General features: G+C 34.7%; 1 protein-coding gene across 2 annotated transcripts in view; it reads right to left on the bottom strand.

Moving 5' to 3' along the window:
• The window catches only part of LOC111049607 (protein phosphatase PHLPP-like protein), a 148,920-nt gene that overhangs the window by 72,175 nt on the left and 55,686 nt on the right, over window positions 1-21,059 (bottom strand). Inside the window, exons 1-5 of one of the 2 annotated variants that reach the window (XM_039423544.1) lie at window positions 15,465-15,639; window positions 12,831-13,115; window positions 9,511-9,664; window positions 7,151-7,273; window positions 5,592-5,764 (exon numbers count right to left, since the gene is read on the bottom strand). In XM_039423544.1, coding sequence (XP_039279478.1) covers window positions 5,592-5,764; window positions 7,151-7,273; window positions 9,511-9,664; window positions 12,831-13,007 — 627 coding nt within the window. In that variant the 5' untranslated portion in view covers window positions 13,008-13,115; window positions 15,465-15,639. Of the gene's footprint in view, window positions 1-5,591; window positions 5,765-7,150; window positions 7,274-9,510; window positions 9,665-12,830; window positions 13,116-15,464; window positions 15,640-21,059 lie in introns of those variants that run through there. The other variant, XM_039423543.1, reaches the window with a different exon arrangement.

The raw sequence follows: 21,059 nt of genomic DNA, 5'->3' as shown, positions 1-21,059 counted from the left end.
TGAAAACTGGAAAATGGACCGAAAATACGAGGTTTCTGGGCCACAAGGGAATTTTGCATGAACAATTTGGTTCTTGACTTCTCTTATGTACCGTACCCAAATAATATATTAAAAAATCAGAACTACAATGTAAATCGCAAGCACCAATGTATAATAGTGACTGGACTAGTAACAAAAAATATCTGATTAAACTATTTTTAGGTTCATGTTCAAAACAGGTACACAATAAGAAAACAGGCTGTGCAAAGGCTGAAATAGTTATTTGTGCAACTAGTGCGCAAAGTAACAGTTTGCTGCACCGAAAGAAACGTTTACGCCCGAGCCGTAGGCGAGGGCGGAATGGTTTGTTGAGTGCAGCAGAGGAACTTTGCGCACGTATTTCACATTAAATTTTTCCTACAGTTACCATTGAATATGAAAAGTGGGTAATTATGGGTAAAATTGCCTGAAATGCATCAAATGTTTTATCTGTGTAATTTTATTATTGATAAAAACCTTAATTTATTGTCAAATTGAATAATGTAGTAGTGTTTGAATGGTGGGGCGGTTGTGTGGTGTGTGGGTGGCACTGTGCTGTCGCTGTCCTCGTTGTCCTTCGTTATTATTTTGATGTGCACCTCTGCTCACTATACCACAGTCACCGTTACCAACTTCATTTTGATTTTGATGCACTGTTGCTCCATATAACCTACTAAGTATTTTGCGTTGCCATGTTGCAAATCTGGAGTGCAGAAAAAAATTTTCCCGCACTAGACCGGAAAGTGATTCTTTGCGTTCTGTAATCAGTGCAGGAATGGCCACTTTTCAAGGTAACTGTAGGAAAATAAACTTTCTACTGGTGATATTTTTAAAAGTTCTTCGATTCGTATATTATCAAGCTATCAAAATGAAAAAGTTTTCTTAGGAGAACATTTTTTTCCAATCATTACTTTTTGAGACATGAGCGCCTAAAGTTTAAACTTTTGAGACAGAACATTTCAAATTCGGTACGAGATAAATCCATGAAATTCAAATGATGAATTCATCATGGTATTTTTGATTGAATAAAACAAAAATTTTCTAAAAATATCAATCTTTGAGAAAATTATTCAATTTACTAAATTCGACCAAAAATAACATTTAGTTAAGTTTTTGTAAAATGAATAACTTTCTCAAAAATTGATATTTTCAGAATTTTTTTCAAAATTTTCTTGCTTTATTCAATCAACAATACCATGAAGAATTCATCCTTAAAATCTCATGGATTTATCTCTTACCAAATTTGAAATGTTCTGTCCCAAAAATTTAAACTTTAGGAGCTCATTTATCTCAAAAATTAATGATCGGAAAAAATGTTTTCCCAAGAAAACTTTTTTCATTTAGATAGCTTCATAATATACAAATCGAAAAACTTTGAAAAATATCACCAGTAGAAAGTCTATTTTTAGCCTTTGCACAGCCTTAAGACATAGACTGCAACAGAGTATTAGGTCTACTTAACTTGTAAAGTAATTAAAACTACAATTTCTACAAGTTTGTTTAACACACCTGTTCAATTAAGTAGAACTCGTCTGACCTTTGCATGGGGGAATTCCTTCACCAACTCTTCAAGATCTGGGGATTGAACTATTTTATGTTCGCTAGACCACTCAGAAGTTCCTGGGACATTGTTGATCTTAGAAAAGTCTTAATTAGCTAGACGTTGGAAAACCTTCTCATATAATTTTACTATTCACATTTGATATTATGAATATATATTATTTATTTGTATTTTAAAATTTTCCCTTCCTTAAAATTTGCCATCCCTGGGGCCGGGCCTGGGAGTACCGACAGCAGTTTACTTTTATACAATATAAGCAAAGTTATTGATTATCAAGCTAAACACTGTATCAATCACCTCTCCATCAAATCCTCATGTCATATGGATAAAACTCCTTAAATATTCAGGAAATAAAATATAATATGTACAGGGATTAATCAATTGGAAGATACCCAAACGGTCCTACACAGCTACTACACCTATCAACTTCTTGCTGATAATGTTAAGTTTTTAGCATTTATCATCAATCGTTTCTAAACTTGAGAATTGGTTCAATTCACAAGAACTAATTCCGTTATTCCGTTCCTGTGCAAACTATTCATATTGGATTGTGAATAATCAATATTATGTCATTATAGCCTATTTGAAACAAAATGCAGCATAAGAATAAACGCACTCAAAACAAAAATACTAATCTGTAGCAGAAACAGAGAGAATAGCACAGAAATAAGGCTGAGGAATGAAGTCTTAACAGAATCAAATAGCACAAGGACTGCTTTATCATTCTATTTGCCAATGTTATTACATTAGTGTCATTTGCATTGTAAATTAAAGGAGTTCAAATATTTCGGAAGCAAGATCACTAATGATGGAAGAAATAGTAAAGACATAGCTAACAAGATTTATCAATAGATAATGCTTTCAATAATAAAAAGAGGGTATTGACTGTTAGAACATTAAGTCTAGAGGTGAGAAAACGGTTGCTCAAAACGTGTGAATGAGGCATTGCAACCTATGGACGTGAAGCATGGACGATGGGTGTGAAAGAAGAGAGAAGAATTTCTGCTTTTAAGACATGGTGCCACAGAAGAATGCTGAAGCTAAGGTTATTTCAATTTTCTACTATTGATATATTTGAGGGGAATGATTTGGGAAGATTCTGTTTGCATATTGCATTATTGATGCCCATGAAAAGATTATTGATATGATGAAGGATGAGAATGTACAGCCTAAACTTAGTGGTGGAATGTCGGGTGATATTTTTGTCAAACTATTGAATGAATATTGAAAATTCAAGGAATAGAACATTTATTTTTGGATGTTAAGCTGCAGCGTAATGTCGTCAGATTGCTATGGTGCTGTCTCCATAATTTGAAGGGAGGCTGTTAATGTTGTTGAATGTCCCTGCTTGAATCATTGCTTCAATAATTCTCTATCGAAATCAAATAAAGTTCAGAGTGTGAGGAACCTAATTGGCACCATCAAGTTTACCACTTTTTATTCAGCTTCTTCATAAATGAAGTCTCTACTTGCAAGATCAAGAGAAATGAAGATTCAAATTAATTATTTAAATGCAGTCAATAAGCAGGCTTGACACGATAATATCATAAAATTTCAAGAAGTTCTGCATGATACCGGTATTGTTAGAGCGCTTCATTCAATTTCTGATCGGTCAGAGATACTCTTCATCAAAGGCCTACACACTGAAAATTGCTTTTTGTGAAGTGTATTTTTCGACAACATTTCTATTACAAGAATTTAAGGAATTACAGGAATTACGTTAATTAAAGGAATTAACGTATGTTACTGCTCCTGTTGGAGCAGACTCTACCTTCGAGCAAAATGCTCCAATCTCTCACATTGGATTTGAAGAGAAGCATCTGATGTTATACTTGATACGATTTCAATTTTAGAATCAGAAAGAAGAGAATGAGATCATATATTTGGAAAAATTTTTGTTGTAAGAAATTATTGTTAGGATTTCGTAGATGCAAAATACCACGATTGGTTGGAATTTGAAGTAAGCCACTTTCCTGGTGACAAATGATTTTGTCGGAGAAGGCTTAGTTGTTGAAATTGTGCTAGGCCCTGAGGTCTGCGGATTGAATCTTATCAATAACGTGATCCTAATTCTAGTGGTTTGAGGGTCTTGGAAATAAGAACATAGATATGCGGTTGACTGACTGCTCTTATAATAATGAAATTAATATAGAAAATATTATAAAATACATCTTTATATGAATAATCAAATAATCAATCTGTCTTTAAGAGACCAAATACTCATGTCTTTGTAAATAGAAATTTACGGGGGCACATCTGATATTGTAGTGGGGGTATCAAGTACTTATCTAAGATCTGTCGTCCTCGAGTCCGGTGTCCAAAGGATGATGGATGAGGATGAAGGGTGATGGCCTCCAGGCATCGGGCTAGTGGCGTCAGATCGAAGATCGTCTTTCAGGCCCGCACGGCAAGGTCAGATGTCCGATATCACCGGCCATCTCGGTCGGCGAATTCGTCAGCCCTCGTTCGACAGCAAGGCATATTTACAGCTCGATCCTCGGATGAGTATTCAAGAATACACACACACAAACAACAAAAACCCTTAAATGGGTTTTCGACTGTTACTAATCCAATAGCCTAACATAATAATAAATGGCAGCAGTCAACCGCTCTGAATGGAAATTAACTATGCCATTAATAATTTAATAAAAAGATTAGCGATTTCAAAACTGATGGGATAAATGATTCCCAATAATATATTTAGTCTCCAGGAGAGAACAAAAAACAAGACGAATATGTCATGATTAAATCAGATAAGAGATAAATCAGCTCAGAAAATAATGTCTGTACTCTACAGAATCTAAAAGCGGTCTTTTCTGTTCAGGTCTCCAAGTCGACAGAATCAGGCTCAAAAATAGGTATCAGGACTAGCAATGAAGCCCAAAACAAATACCAATACACCAAGCATGTGGTGGGGACGCCATAAATTTCCCTCAATAGAACGAGAAAGGAATACAACTAACAATGACAGAATACAGCAAAATTCCCTAAATCGAAGTAGAAGACTCAGCAATAGAATGGACGTTCAACTGATTTTTTATGATGATTTTGCATCTACAACAATTCTAAGTACTCAAGGGAAACTTTGGAAAACAATAGAGGGAATAATATTAGAATTTAATTATGTAATGTGCTGAATTACATCATGAAACTACTCCGATACCGTGAGAATCACAACGTTAATGCAGCACTCTAATAAAATTTTATCTTGGAAGAGTTATAATTTTGAGAAAAAAAATAAATTTGGGCACAGAAGGAATCGTACCAGCTATGAAACGTCAGAACCAGAAGAGTTTTCACTGTCGTTAGTTTCCATACAAACAGGAGCGAAGTCGGTTTCTCAATTGGTCACCCGTCCAATAACAGTAGCAGACTCAAGTCTCTCAACTTATCTGAGCAATAAGATGACAGTGCAACCGCAGATCCAACGTTACCCTCACCTTATACGTCTAGCTGAGTTTTTAATTTTAACATGCATCTTCTGCTGCGATATCCGTTAATAGAGACTTCCATGCTCAATTTCTGCTGATTGGAAATTTTCAAAAAAGAAATGCTTGTGTTTATATTAGCATTTTTACATTAGCATTTTTGTGTAAATATTAGCATTTTTATTAAATCTAATAAATTTTTTTTCACTTGGATAGATGATTGAAATATCATAAGAATGATTGTATTTAATTCTAGTTGTAAAGTGTGCAATACTGAGTACTTTCAAAGCTTCCATATCGAGTAATAATTCCCTTTCAAGTTCGAGAAAAATGGAAAAATGCTATAAAAATTTTAATAAAATTTGGGAAACCGCAAATAACATTCAAGAAAATTGATGAAGAGAAACCCAGTAAATATAAGTATTATACATTTCCTCAGATGATCTATTTCATTCCTACACTATTCAGATATTCCCGGGAACCATGGAAAACGTATTCCAAACAGAAAGACGCTGATTATTGGCGCATTTTCAACTAGTTATTGGTTCTCTATTGTCCAGTTAAGAATATGATGGGAATCTAACCTGGACAATCCAACTCCACCACAAAGAACGCTCCCAGTTGAAGTCGAATCCAAGGAACAATTGTCTTGAAGCTGAAATTCTGAGCACCTTTCTGCCGCACTTGGTGTTGCGGGTGGCCTCCACCGTCGCCCCCTCCAAGTCCACCTCCTCTAAACTGGCTGTCACACCAGCTCCTTGTCAACAAAAATATTTACAGAATTATGTTTAGGCCAAATCATATGAATTTCTGTCAATCTATCATCAAGTGCAACAAACGGGTTGAAATAAATTGTATTATTGATAAACAATACCATAGCCGTATATCCTGTCATTTGGTGGTTTAATGCTTACGTCATCACCGCATTCCTTGTATGTTGAAAAATTTTTGGAAATCCAAATTATCCTCTGAATCTCTCAATTGAAACACCAATGAAAACAGGGAGTTTTTTTGCTTTGCGGTTAATAACTAGAAAGCCATCAATGTTTCAGAAATCCTTTTATTTTCTTCATTTTACAACTAAATTTAAAGAGAATTTATCAAGAAATTGTTGTTCAAGCTTTCGGCTTATTCGTAGGCGTTTGATAATCTATACCACAAGAACTTCCAAAACATGAAGATTTTCGAAATATTATAGTACACAATGTTTTGTTGCCGATTTTTGTGTTCCTGGAAGTGATTTCATCCGATTATTTTTGGGAAGAACTGGTTCTGATGACCCCAGATAGGTGAGAAATCCGGTCTAAATAAGTTCTTCCCTATCTTTATCATAAATTGATCAAGATTGAACGATATAATATTAAAAATAAATTGATCACCATTAAACACCAAAGAATGGCTAGATACTAATAAAACACGGAATTGAATATAGCCTACTAATATACTAACTATAATTAAACACCATTAAATGACTTAAATAGACAGATACAAATAAACCACCGCATGAATTTTCTCTTGAAAGAAATAGAACCAATTATATATACGCCAATAAAAATAATTCATTATAAATTTGATAATAATATTGAACGATGTACCTGGAGATATCGTTTCCCATAATACTGCTCACACGATCCTTATACCACCATGTTCAAGTTTATTGCATTCAAAACATTAGAGGGGAAATAAGCATAATTTATGTCATCACTTATGCAGCAACACCCAACACCCTTGCCATTTCACATATTATTGAGAAATAGAGCAAAAATGGTACTAAAACAACTCATCACAGCAGATTATTGTGAATTGAATTATTTTCAGGTAACACATTTTTTGGCGAAAGCATGAAACATGAGCATGATATTAGTATGAAAAAGTATTTCAATTCTCTAGTCAATCCTATTTGAAACCAATTCAGCCTAGAAGTTCTTCAAGAGTTTACGAATGAGAATGAATGAATAAGTATGTGTAGATCTCAAATTATTTCAAAATTTACCCTCTTTCAATAGTGATCTTCATTAAATGGAATCTCTCTGGAAATAATGTTAACGCAGTCTTAACCATGTAATGGAATCTCAAACAAGCTGTTGACTGTTTATTACGATTATCTCAATTTTTATCCACAAATAAAGACATTGCTGCTTACCTGGATAGATGTACATTTTGTTGGCCATCAAGACTACAGTTCGTTTCTTCCACTGAGGTAGCACAAGACCTTTCAATATGTAGACAGATCCACTCCGCTCTATCAATTCACCGGAAGCTGGTCCTATAATTATATTGATATTTTATTGATAAATTGATCTTTAATGGTCCTATAATTATATTGATATTTTATTGATAAATTTATCTTCAATGGTGATAATACACATGTAATATAACGTAGCAAAATAAGGAAAAAGCGAATCTATCTCCAATATTATTATATTCTGTAGCTACGATTATCGATTATATTTTATATGGTATTAAACTCGTAATTCAATTATTTCATTGTGGTAGCTCACTTCAACTTGAAATAGAAGATTTTCTTTCAAAATAATAAACAAGTATCAATGGATGACGGACACTTATCGACATTCAAGGATACAAGTATCATTTTTTAAAGGACTTGAAAATCACGCCAATGATACGCCAGTAATCAAAATTTATCCTGATTTTTTTCTTAATACGTTCCTTCAGCTTTTGCAAATCCTTTGAACTAGAAAAGCTGTGACTTTTTACCTCAGATATTTGAGAAATTGGTTTGAAAGATTTTGATACTACTTGTAAGTTTTGATTACTACTTCTTTATCACGTTTGCCATGAATTTCCCCAACTCAAAAAGTAGTTTGGGAAAATTCCAAATTGTAGGACTTGACAGGGTTAGAGCTGATGATTGTTTTGAATGTTTGCTGCATCATTTCTATTTTAAATTAGAATGAAAATCTGGTGTGGTACACTCACACAACTTCCCTTGCTCATTGAACTGTAAGCCTCATTAAAAGGCACCTTTAAGGTACCTTTGAAATAGAAAATTGAGCAAAATACTTATTTGAGCAAATTATTAATCATACTGACGATTGGCGGCTGAATATTTGAAACTACGATCAGACTACTGTATAATATATATATATATATATATATATATATATTATATATATATATATATTATATATATATATATATATATATATATGTGTGTGTGTGTGTGTGTGTGTGTGTGTGTGTGTTTTCAGAGTATTTTTTCCTTTGTGTAAATTGTGAAAGCTCTATGATTTTTCAAAATTCGTCAAAACAGCTGTTCTACAGATGAAATATCTCGATTATGTGTTCTTTTTATAAACTGCTTTACCTACCTACCTCATGCACGAGGAAGAGGTTACAAAGTCAATTTCTCAAGGATGGGGTGGATCCCCCCCTAAGTTTCCCAGGGAGGAGACTTATGCCAGTTGATAGAGTTGATAAATAACTATACAGAGTATGAATTTGAAAAAATCGGTCGAGTCATTTTTTAGAAAAACGTAAAAAACATGGCTTTCTAGCAATTATCTGCCATTTTTCTCAAGAATTTCACGGAGCTCCTGCAGTTTTCCCAGAAATGAGACACATGTCAGTTGATAGGGCTTGTAAATAGCTATCTATGGTATAAATTTGAAGAAAATCGTTAGAGCCGTTTTCGAGAAAACCGTGAAAAACATGTTTTCTTAGTAATTATCCGCGATTTTTCTCAAGAATATTACGGAGTTCCTGCAATTTTCCCAGAAATGAGACTCATGTCAGTTGATAGGACTTATCAATAGCTATCCATGGTATAAATTTGAAGAAAACCATTAGAGCCGTTTTCAAGAAAACCATAGTTTTTTAGTAAATTCAGCCATTTTTTCCCGCCATCTTGAATTGAATTCTATCGAATTTCTTACTGTCGGATCCTCATGGCATAAGGACCTTAAGTTTTAAATTTCTAGTCAATCTGATAGTTAGGAATGGAGTTATCGTGTTCACAGATATATATACATACACACACACACACACACACACACACACACATCACACACACACACACACAACACACACACACACACACACACACACACCAACACACACACACAACACACACACACCACACCACACACACAACACACACACCACACACACACACAACACACACACACACACACACACACACACACACACACCACACACACACACATTTATTGATGGAAATGGCAGCAAGCTACCATGTTCAAATGAAAACGTTATTTCTTATCCAACTCTAGGTTTTCCCGGATATCCAAGTTGTGGAGCTTCGTAGATAAACAGACAAGGAGAGTAAATGTAGCCTGCCGGCTAGTTACTGTATTTATCAAATTGAATTTTATTCTGAAAATTGCGTTTCCTTCCTCATCCTGATGCGTTTGAGGGTTGGTGAAATGGTCCAAATCGTATATTACTCATAGGCCTATAAATAAGTAATGTTACATAATTGTCCAATTGGAACTCCTATTAGAATGTGAAACAGTATTTCACCTATATAGAATCGAATGATGTAGCGAAGGTCGGGATCTATTCCAAGCCTTGCACGACGAGAGTTGTCGCTGTAGCCGATTTTCTTCAAGAACTCATCTTGCAAGGAAAGTGGAGTTTCCGTGGCTCCCAAGCGTCTACCTTCTCCTCCTCCATACTGAAAAATACAATTATCACGTTGCTGAATTACAAATTATATCCTGATTAATCCATTCTAAGATGGAGAAGAAGGTTTGAGAATAGCAAATTGTACGTTGATCTATGAAATGCTCTGTTTTTCTTCCGAAAGTTTTTCCATAGAGTGATTGGTTTTCCGACTGATCATGCTCATGTTGTATTATTGTAATATAATTATCTCTCAAATTAATTAAAACTGGATTTATTCCAGTAATTTAGTTTATTATTTGTATTATCCAAATCAATAATTATTAATTTGAAATGATGTGACACATTCCGAGTTAAGCTCACAGGAGGCAGGCCGCCCAAATTAAAAACCATCTGGTTCAATACTTAGCATCTAAGTAATCCATCATTTTTATCATTCATTTGGATATTTCAGCTTCTGGAGTAAGTAAGAATTCGTACATCGACCTCCGTTAATGAGAATGTTAACGGCGCAAAGGGTGGCAGGGTGGCGCGACGCAACGTTCCTCCTGTGCTTTATGTATCGATAGGCTGTATTTTTTGTTTCAATAGTTGTCGAGTTATTTGATTACATGCATCACTCAGGTTTAGTATTGATTGGTTGAAAATGTTTTACAGAAAGATTTCTCAACACATTCAACATGAGTTCTATTGAAAAAGATTTTAAAAACATTTTTTTATTTGAACAATTGAAGAAACATAGGAAACATAAAAATTGCAATGGGTACGTAATAATTTGAAAACCTCCAATTGATTTGTTTTCGAATACCCAGAAGACCTCTGCAATCACAACTAATTGGTAATCGAGGAAGGAAGAGTACACTAGTGCAAAAATATTTGTTTTCATTCAGAAGAATGTATTCGAATAGTATTATTCATCAATTTCCATTTTCTCTGTTGTCAATATTTGCCACTGCAAATATTCAAGGTGAATACTTCAAGGTAGTTGATAGCATACCGTAGTTAATGGAATTTAATAAATTTTTTGTTAATATATTATAATTTCCCATTATTATTGAAAACAGAATAGAGCATTACAAAGACAACAACATTTGAAGCAGCATGTAGTAATGTTAGACCAACACTAATGAATATTTAATCCGGCAAAAATTAGATGAGCGAATATTATTGTTCTCTGTAATTTCATTTGTTAGTCGCGAGTGTGTTGTGTGTTTTCAGTTTTTTTGTGGAAGGGAGTATAAGAGCAGCTCTGGTCGAATGAGCCACCACAATGACCCCATGCCAACACTTGAAGCCACAAGGACTTGTTTCAACTAATACCATACCAAACTGACAGAGCCGCGTATTTTTCTGTGCAGTCGAGCATCGCTTCGGACAATAAGAGCTCCCTTCCACGCCGAATAATGTATGAGGCTTAACAAAGAAACTTTTTAAAGGAAGGAAGTATGCATTATGCCCGTTTCAAGAACTAGAATGCTCTATTCCATAACATTCACTACCTCCGTCGATCTTTCTCAAAATAATGAGTTTTATACAAGGATTCTTCAAGTTATTCGTCTCACTCAAAAGCAGCTATATTTATCATCAATTACTAACATTTCTCACTCATAGGACTAAAAATTAAACGTCTAGTAAATATCCAATCTTTCCTTATTACTGACAAACATTGAAAATCAATTATCATATTCATACCATATTTATATCATATTGAATTTATCATATTCTCCTCAATTTCATGTATTTTTTATATGATATATATAATATATCGTATATGATGACATGTTGTATTATCATAAATCATACAAATAGTATATAAATATAAATCATAGTGCGATGGTATAATCGAGCCAAATATGAATCTGCACCAGAGTAGGTACAGTACAAGTTATGAAGAGTTCAATCATTGAAAAAATTAGTATGGAGAGCCATTGAAAGGTTTTACTAGAGCTCCGAAATTATGAGAGCAATAAATACTTTGAGATTTATCTCATGAATCAAATATTCATTAGTAGACAATATTCAGTGTAAGAACTTCTCATGAGAACTATTATCTCCTAGAAGTTCATAAGTATAGCAATCATTATTTCTCTTAGATGATGATGATTATGAGCATTGATCTGTTCTCGGATATTCACCGAAAATCGTATTTATAGACTAACAAGAACACTATCAATATTTGAAATATGAATTAAAAACTTAACCTGAGATTAAACTAGAGAGAGTGTGTTGAATTGAAAGAGTGTAGAAGTGATGTTATTGATTTGATTAAGTTTTACTTTAATTGATTAGTTTGTTGTTGGTCTGTGCTTTCGCTAATTGGAAAGTAAAAGTTAAAAGAAAGGATTCAGTATTGATCTTGCAAGGTCTAAAAATGCTTCCATTTTCTTATTTAAACTTCCACTATAACGAGTACAAGAAAACATGGAAACATATTTATTATGAAGATTATTCATGTGGTGGTATTTTTAAGTAGCCTTTACTACTTGAATAATAGGTTTATATCTGAAAAACATTGGTTTATTTGGTCTGGTTATTTCTTGATAGAAATAATCTATATTAGTGAATCTGCAGATCTGCAATGTTGGTTTTTCAGATTAAAAATTTTTTGACCTTAGGTTTCATATGAATCATCGCACATAGCATGTTTCTAGTGTTATCTCTTATACAATAATTATTATCTACGTTTTCTTCCTGTGCTTATATTTCACATTGGATATATTAATTCTTCAAACACAGAAACAGCGTGTTCCAAACATGCGATTCGTCATTAGAATAGAATATTATTGTAGTCTACGTCAATGTTTCGATAATACCTACCAGGATGTATAAAATAAAATGACTTGAAATTTTAATATTTCCTATTCAATAATGGATATTTTTCATGGATGATTCCCTCAAATATCTCTCATAATATTCAAATCCATTCATAGTTCCATTTTATACTCTTTATTACAGTCTAGGAACATAGTAACGTTTATAATATATCATGATTTCTTGAAAGTCAATATTATTTTAATCCGAGCAATGACGAATATCTACTTTCAACCGTTCATTCCTTCATCGATAAGAAGAAATGTGGCTGAAAAAATTCTCTGTGGGGTTGAAAAGTACCCTAAATAATTCTGATGGGAAGACCCACGTCTGAACTCTCGCAGAAGCGTGAATCATTTTGTTGAAGTGATTGACCAAATGTGGTGCTATTGGAGGAGTGGTCTCACCTGCAGCCATAAGGTGAGGTGGTCGGCCAATACGAGGTCCCTGCAGATATCCCTGACTATGGTGGTGTTGGTTAGGTAGACGAGGGTGCCGGGGGCGTCCACATCCTCCTCGTCATTGAAAACGCGCACCCACCCGCAGCGTGCACCCACCACCACGCGACTCCCATCCTCCTTCATCGCGATCCTCTCTCACACTCTCTCTCTCTCTCTCTCACATCTATCCATCAGCAGCCGTACCTATCAGCGGACAGATCCTCTCTGCCAGTGGACGTTACATGCTTCCACCTGGAATGAGTGATACGGAAACGATGAGTGTCTAAATGATCCTTAAATATGACACTATTTATCTATCATTATTCTTTAATTATTGAGAAGAGCTGGCCCTGCGTCTGCTTTTTCTTCGGACTAGCAAAATGCAATAGCTGTGAATAACAAATAAATAGAGCTCAGTTGATTTGATTCCACTCTATGTACAAGTTAATTAAATGATGGAGAAGTATGCCATAATTAAATGAAATCTGGATGATTTCTCTATAATTGTATTAAGTGATTACTTAATAGATGGGCTGGAATGGCATTTAACAATGAGTTTGAACAAATAAATCCTAGCGATCGCTACCTAAGATCAAAATCTGTGGTCGATTTGTTATCTTTTGCTCACATGAGTTGAGCAGCATATGGCTTTATTATTCCATTCTATATAAAATATTATAGAGTGATTTTTTAGTACTGTTATTTTTTTCAGGTATGTGGTAAATTATTTCTAATAAGGGAAAATTTTGTTTCGTCACTCAAAGTTGGTAGCCTCATTCAATCGGTATACGCTCGACAGTGCGAGTTCATTATCGATGAGCGGTGTAACATTCGGATTTCAGTCATCTTAAGAACATAATGTCTTACATCATAGAACGTGAAAAGAATCAAAGCTTGTACTTTATACCTCCAATGAGTGAACATTTTGAGCATATTCTTCAGTAATCTTTAGTAACCAAGAAATGAGTAATAAAGCATAATATTTCTTTCGTATTTAACAGCTACACATTTTCATTACAGCTGAATTTACGTTTTCTGGTTAATAAAGAACTCGGAAACAGGACTAGATAAATCACCCTGTACAATAAATTATCATTTTACTATATGTGCCAGTTATTGTACTTCTACTTTCGTTGACAGTAGATACAAAATAAGATATTGCTAGATTAAAATTAATCGTATCCATTTCATCTCTCGACTATTGTCCAAGGAAGACCTAGGCATGTAGATCTAGGTATACTTGGAAGCAAAAGTGGACAGTGGACCTGCAGGGGCGGTTGGCAGTCGCAGGGGTGTTGGAGAGAGCGTCCACCAGTGTCAGCTCATCACAAACCCATAATATAAACTCCACTCTGTCTAGGAGTAATGAGAGGGAAGATGATGTTCTGCAATGCAAATTCCCAAACCACTAGAAATATAGTGGTTTTGGAAGCATATCATTGAGAATTCAAAACTGTGGCGAATAAACAATCACCTGTTTAATGGAAGTAAGGAGCACTAGTCTTTATTCTTATCAAAAGGATTTAAGCTCTTTATCAATCTCGAATACTGTACTACTCCAACCATGTTCTCAAAACTTTTAACTCTATGGCCTAGTTTGTAGGACACTAATGAGATCTGAAAATGAACCATCCATTTAGGAACATCATAAGTAGCTATTTATATTTTATACTGAAATGATCCTTAAGTATCAGTTGGTGATACAAAATTGTGTGAAATTGTTTGAATGGTCAAGATAATATGCTAATTCTCCAATCTATTAGCTGAATTCCCTTCATTTCTTTCAATTTAATTATATTCATCGGATTGATTTGTATTCGAAATACATTGAATGAGATGACAAACAGAATTGAAACTAGAATCGAAAAACTTCAATTACCTATTAGGTACTTTTCTTCCCCTACGATGGGTGTAAGTAGTCCTTTAACCGAAGTAAGTACGCCTTCCTCCGAAATAAGGAAAATATTTCTTACTACAGTATTTCAGTTAGAACCTCGTAAATGTGGTTTTTTAAACTTTTAGAATAACTGAGAAATGAATTTCTAAGCAGTATATCCGTGATATGTTTATCAGCACGTAGCCTATATGGGTTCCTCCGAACATCACTTGATCAACTTTCGCTTTAACAAGAAAAGTAATGAAGGACGAGGAACTCAAGCTATCGCTATGATCAACACTTGATTGTTGGCCTATTGTTTCGAAACAACAAAGCACCACCTGAATTAAGAGTTTTCGTTCAACTGAATAATCAGTTTTACTTGAAACAAGAAGACTAATTATTTATTACTTCCATCTTTCCTTAGCTCTTTTCAGACTTGTATTACACAACACAGCTACATGAGACTGTAGCCAGAGTTTAATGTCTAAAAGAATAACAATTCAAAATTTTTGTATGAGTGGTTTTGTCAGCAAAATATTTTAAACTCTATATAGAACTTATCCTTCAATGATGGATTATGAATAAGAGTAACAAGCTGTTGGCAGCTTGGCAAGTCTTTAAACAAAATTTGTCAAGACTGTTGGTTGACAAATCAAACTGAGACTGTGAATGATGATTTCAAACGTGTTTTTGATCATTAACGTTTAAACTTCTCTACTTACATGTGATTGTATTTTGGAAGTCCTTTGGAGGAAATATCACTTTATTTGAGAGGCTTTTTTCTTGGCTTCTCAAATCACTCAAATCGTTTATGAAAAATATTCCCTTGTGAATAAAACACTACTACCCTATTCAGTTGACAGTAGCATACAAATAACACTGGTTTGAATTCATTCAAACTACCCTCAGAAAAATCGCAATATTGTCGAAGAAATTCTCCAATCTATTAGCTGAATTCCCTTCATTTCTTTCAATTTAATTATATTCATCGGATTGATTTGTATTCGAAATACATTGAATGAGATGACAAACAGAATTGAAACTAGAATCGAAAAACTTCAATTACCTATTAGGTACTTTTCTTCCCCTACGATGGGTGTAAGTAGTCCTTCAACCGAAGTAAGTACGCCTTCCTCCGAAATAAGGAAAATATTTCTTACTACAGTATTTCAGTTAGAACCTCGTAAATGTGGTTTTTAAACTTTTAGAATAACTGAGAAATGAATTTCTAAGCAGTATATCCGTGATATGTTTATCAGCACGTAGCCTATATGGGTTCCTCCGAACATCACTTGATCAACTTTCGCTTTAACAAGAAAAGTAATGAAGGACGAGGAACTCAAGCTATCGCTATGATCAACACTTGATTGTTGGTCTATTGTTTCGAAACAACAAAGCACCACCTGAATTAAGAGTTTTCGTTCAACTGAATAATCAGTTTTACTTGAAACAAGAAGACTAATTATTTATTACTTCCATCTTTCCTTAGCTCTTTTCAGACTTGTATTACACAACACAGCTACATGAGACTGTAGCCAGAGTTTAATGTCTAAAAGAATAACAATTCAAAATTTTTGTATGAGTGGTTTTGTCAGCAAAATATTTTAAACTCTATATAGAACTTATCCTTCAATGATGGATTATGAATAAGAGTAACAAGCTGTTGGCAGCTTGGCAAGTCTTTAAACAATATTTGTCAAGACTGTTGGTTGACAAATCAAACTGAGACTGTGAATGATGATTTCAAACGTGTTTTTGATCATTAACGTTTAAACTTCTCTACTTACATGTGATTGTATTTTGGAAGTCCTTTGGAGGAAATATCACTTTATTTGAGAGGCTTTTTTCTTGGCTTCTCAAATCACTCAAATCGTTTATGAAAAATATTCCCTTGTGAATAAAACACTACTACCCTATTCAGTTGACAGTAGCATACAAATAACACTGGTTTGAATTCATTCAAACTACCCTCAGAAAAATCGCAATATTGTCGAAGAAATTCTCGTATCCATGGAGAATATTTAAAAAACGGAAATTCACAAAATTTGTTTTTGCATTTAATGACCCTCTCACTTAAGTTTCCTAACTTTGGATTTCATTGACTGATACTATGTACAAAACACCAACTTGTAGAATCAATTTATTCAATTCATTCTTATTGTTTACAAGATTCATTGAGGGTTTATATTTGTAAAACACTTGAAATATTTAATTATATATTAAATATATAAGTTAATTCAATACACCTGATCGCAGGCATGAAGAGGGGGGAATGAGCCACGGTACAACACACTCACACGCGCGCGCTTTATAAGAATGTTGTGCTTCGCGAGAGCTTTGGACGCCGGACTAAGCTCGTAACGCGCGGCGCGGTCGGTCGGTCCGACAACTACGATTGTTGCGAGTGAAGCCAAGGGAGACCAACAGCCAGCGAGCACCTGTCCGGATGGATACAACGGCCCGATCCCTCCAACGCATGCCCAGTTCCCACGAGTGCGGAAGAGGATCAAGGCTACCGGATATGCCGCACTCCACTCTACACTCACTACTCAATTCAGCAGTTAATCGTCCTCCTACTCCTCCTCCTCCTCCTCCTTCTCTTCCCCCCCTCACAACCAATGTAAATCCTCCCCCAGCCAACCCAACCCTTCTTTCCTCTAGCTCTGGCATCGTTACAGTATCATATAAACAATAGCTAATAAAAAGCTGAAAATTCACACTAATAACTATAGGAGAAAAATCTTACCCAGAAACTTTACCTTTACCCAGAAATCTTAATTGGATAATTTGTCGACGTCTATTCGTCTGACATTATGCTCATCATGCTCTTGTAGAATATTTTTTATTGTATAAAACATTCTGAACAAATTTGTTTAATTTATTTGAACTTTTCATCCTTTCTTGTATGTTGGATTAAAACATAAAGTAGAGACTTGAAGTGGAGATCCTTTTTCTCTAAACTATACAATCACAGCGCTTGGATTTGATTATTTTTCTAGAAAGGCACACAGAAACAGTGAATTCTAGAATTTATTTGTCCAAATTCTCTCCCAGACTTTTCTTAAGCTGAATACTCCAAGTGCCCCGGTCTCCCAGACCACTCCGATTTTCGCCACTCCAACCATAACCTTGAAATTGAGCATAGGCTGCATAACCCATTTTATCATGTTTTCAATTGTGTGGGAATGTTCAAGTTCATGGGAATTCTCAAATTATGTTCATCATGAACTCATTAAAACACTCAGAGGCGAGGCGTCCGGTCATCTCTGGATTCGCCGATGACTGGACAGAAATTGATATGTAATGTGTATGTAATTAAATTGAAAATATTTGAAATAAATACAAAAAAAAGGCGAAGAAACCAAAAAAAAAACGTTTTTTTGCGAGCGCGCCAAGTTTGAATAAAGTAGACTACTGCATCATCAGTTCCATCCGTTCAATGTGATTCTCAAAAATAAGCGATTCCAGTAATGCTATTTAGCATTGGTTACCACCACTCTTCTGCATCATCACTCTTCCTCTCCCCGTAAACGATGTGGAGTAAACGGTCAAAGACATTGCTATTTTCTGTGATTCCACTGTTCCGCGCCAGTGTTGCAAACCGTACGATATTTATTTCGTTTGCAATTTGTTATTGATAATGAATGATGTTGATTATTATTATTTCTTCTATGTTTGGTTTTGAAGCATCTAAATTTAAAAATCTACTTTGAGAAAATATTTAAGAACTGAAAATTTAGTGAAGTGAACAACTACAAGATTTAACGTATTTTTGACTATGTGTAACCTTATCTAAATTTGGCAGAGGAATAGCACAAGGTTACCTTTTTTTCTCTCCCTGTCATTTTTGATGATGTACTTGTTGTATGAATCAATTAAGAATTAGTTATTTGTGCAACTAGTGCGCAAAGTGACAGTTTGCTGCACCAAAAGAAACGTTTACGCCCGAGCCGTAAACGGCTCGAGAAGTAGGCTCACTTCTTGAGTGCAGCAGAGGAACTTTGCGCATATATTTCACATTAAATTTTTCCTACAGTTACCATTGAATATGAAAAGTGGGTAATTATGGGTAAAATGATGGCTGAAATCCATCAAATCTTTGTGTGTGTGATGCTGTTATTAATAACAACCTTAATTCATTTAAAAATTAATAATCCAATTAAAGTTGAAAATTCTCAGCCAAAGTTCTCAGTTTAATTCATTCAAGAATAAAAAAACAATCAAAAAATTCGCATTCAAAATACACACAAACAGCTGATTGGGATGGCTGCAAGATGGCTGAACTGACAAGCGCGTGACCTAACAGGAAGAATCGTACTTAAGTTTGTTTCATCCAGCTAAAAAGTACTGAAACAGGAGTCAGAAATTTAGACTTTTGCTCAAATTGCCGAGAAAAATGCTCAATGTAAACTGATAAATATTATAAAAATAACATAGACAACAGAGAATATTTATTGTAGTATTCTTAAGTTTTTTTATTATTTTTATTTACATGGATATCAAACGGTAATCATTTAACCTCAAAATTCGAATTTCATAATGTATATTTGCTACTTTTCTCATTGCTTGCAGTTGAAATAATAATTATCAATAGAAAAAAACAATTATTTATTATTAAATGAAGAGAATTCGTAAATGATGATGGTGGATTCACGGAGGATCGGCAGCCTTGATTGTGGGCTGATTAGTTTGCGCTTTCCTCCCCTTCCCCCTCTCCCAAAGAGGCAAGATAACCTCTCTCCCTCACCCCTCCTTCATCCTCCCTGTTATCTTTCTAACCACCACTTCAAGAAGCGTTGTCGAGAAGTCAACATCTTTTTCGTTCCGTGTCTCCCGTTCCGTGGCGTTCGAGTTGAACGCAATTACCTCGTTTCGTTTCGTGATATATGTGCAATAGCATATAGGCCTACGCATAAAGACAGGATATCGTCAGCAGTAACTTCTACACACGAGATACAGTCCACTTCCTCGCCAGTTCCAAGGTTAGTGCAAATTAAAGACTTACTTTTGGGGTTGTCAACGTTTTCATGAATTAAATCTTAACTGTACCCCAATCCATAGGTTTGGAGACAGGACGGGATTACCACATGGTCCGACCAGGCCTAGGATATGTTCTATTTCCAAGAGATTTATTCTTCAATTTAAATTTCAATTCGTTAATAGTAGAGTTACTTGTTGATACATGCACTGATATCCATGTTAAATCCAGTTACAAAGTTCCTTTCCATATCTCCTTGTTTATCTAATCAGTTACTTAGTTACAATGGCAAGCCCACAAGCCTTGCTTACTATTCGTGTGAAGAAGAAAGAAACTTTGTTTAGCCGTGTTCAACAAGCTTATGACTTGTTGCAGGACATCAATGATCCTAAAATTCAATCTCAATTTTTGATAAGAAGCATATCTATTGAAAATACTGCTCAGGCTGATAACAGCGTTCGAAATAAAAGCAGCTCAGTTACTTCTGAATTAAATGATAGTGCTGAAACAAAATGCTCATTTTGCAACTCAATGAATCATTCGTTATTCAAATGTCCTGCTTTCTTGAAAAGAGATCCAAAAGCTAGAAATGAATTTATTAAATCATTGAGAGTCTGTTTCAATTGTTTCTCCAAATTTCACGCTGTAAACCAATGCAAGTCTAAATCGTTGTGTTATTGTGGTCGTATGCATAATAAATTACTTCATTATCCTCGTAGTAGTGATAATAGCCGTTCGAATTCCCCTGTTCGTTATCAGAACTACTGATAACATCTCTAAAGTTGCTTTGAAATCGAAATCCGTTGATTCGATCACTCAAACTGACAGCACTATGAATGTTGTTGAGAATTCAAATTCTTCTAAGCATTGTGGTAGGCCTATCACTGATAATGTTATTGATAAGTCATCAATTGTTAGTTTAATTCCTAAAACGAGTGTTGTTCTAGGTACTGCTCAAGCAGTTTTCATCTGGTTCGTTTATTGGTGTTCGTTTAATGATTGATTCTGGTAGTACTGCTAATTTCATCACAAAAGATCTTGTTATGAAACTTGGTTTATCTGTTCATGATTGTCATCAGAATTTCTCTGGTTTGAATTCCTCGAGTGTAGGGAATTCTTCTGGTGTTGTGAAATGTTTGTTGAAACCTAAGGGCTCAAATCACCCTCGTTTAGAAGCTGAGGCTTATGTGATTGATAAAATAGTTGGTTCATTGCCCCTATTTATCTCAGTTCAAAAGTGCAAAATGAGTTGAAAAAATTCAACCTTGCTGATCCTGTGTTCTATGAACAACGTTCCGTTGATCTTCTATTGGGATGTCAGTTATTCAACAAAATATTA

This window comes from Nilaparvata lugens, chromosome 3, assembly GCF_014356525.2.
Source record: "Nilaparvata lugens isolate BPH chromosome 3, ASM1435652v1, whole genome shotgun sequence".
NCBI lineage: Eukaryota > Metazoa > Arthropoda > Insecta > Hemiptera > Delphacidae > Nilaparvata > Nilaparvata lugens.
Note: the sequence above shows the minus strand (reverse complement) of the source record. Positions and strands in the feature narration are given on the sequence as shown.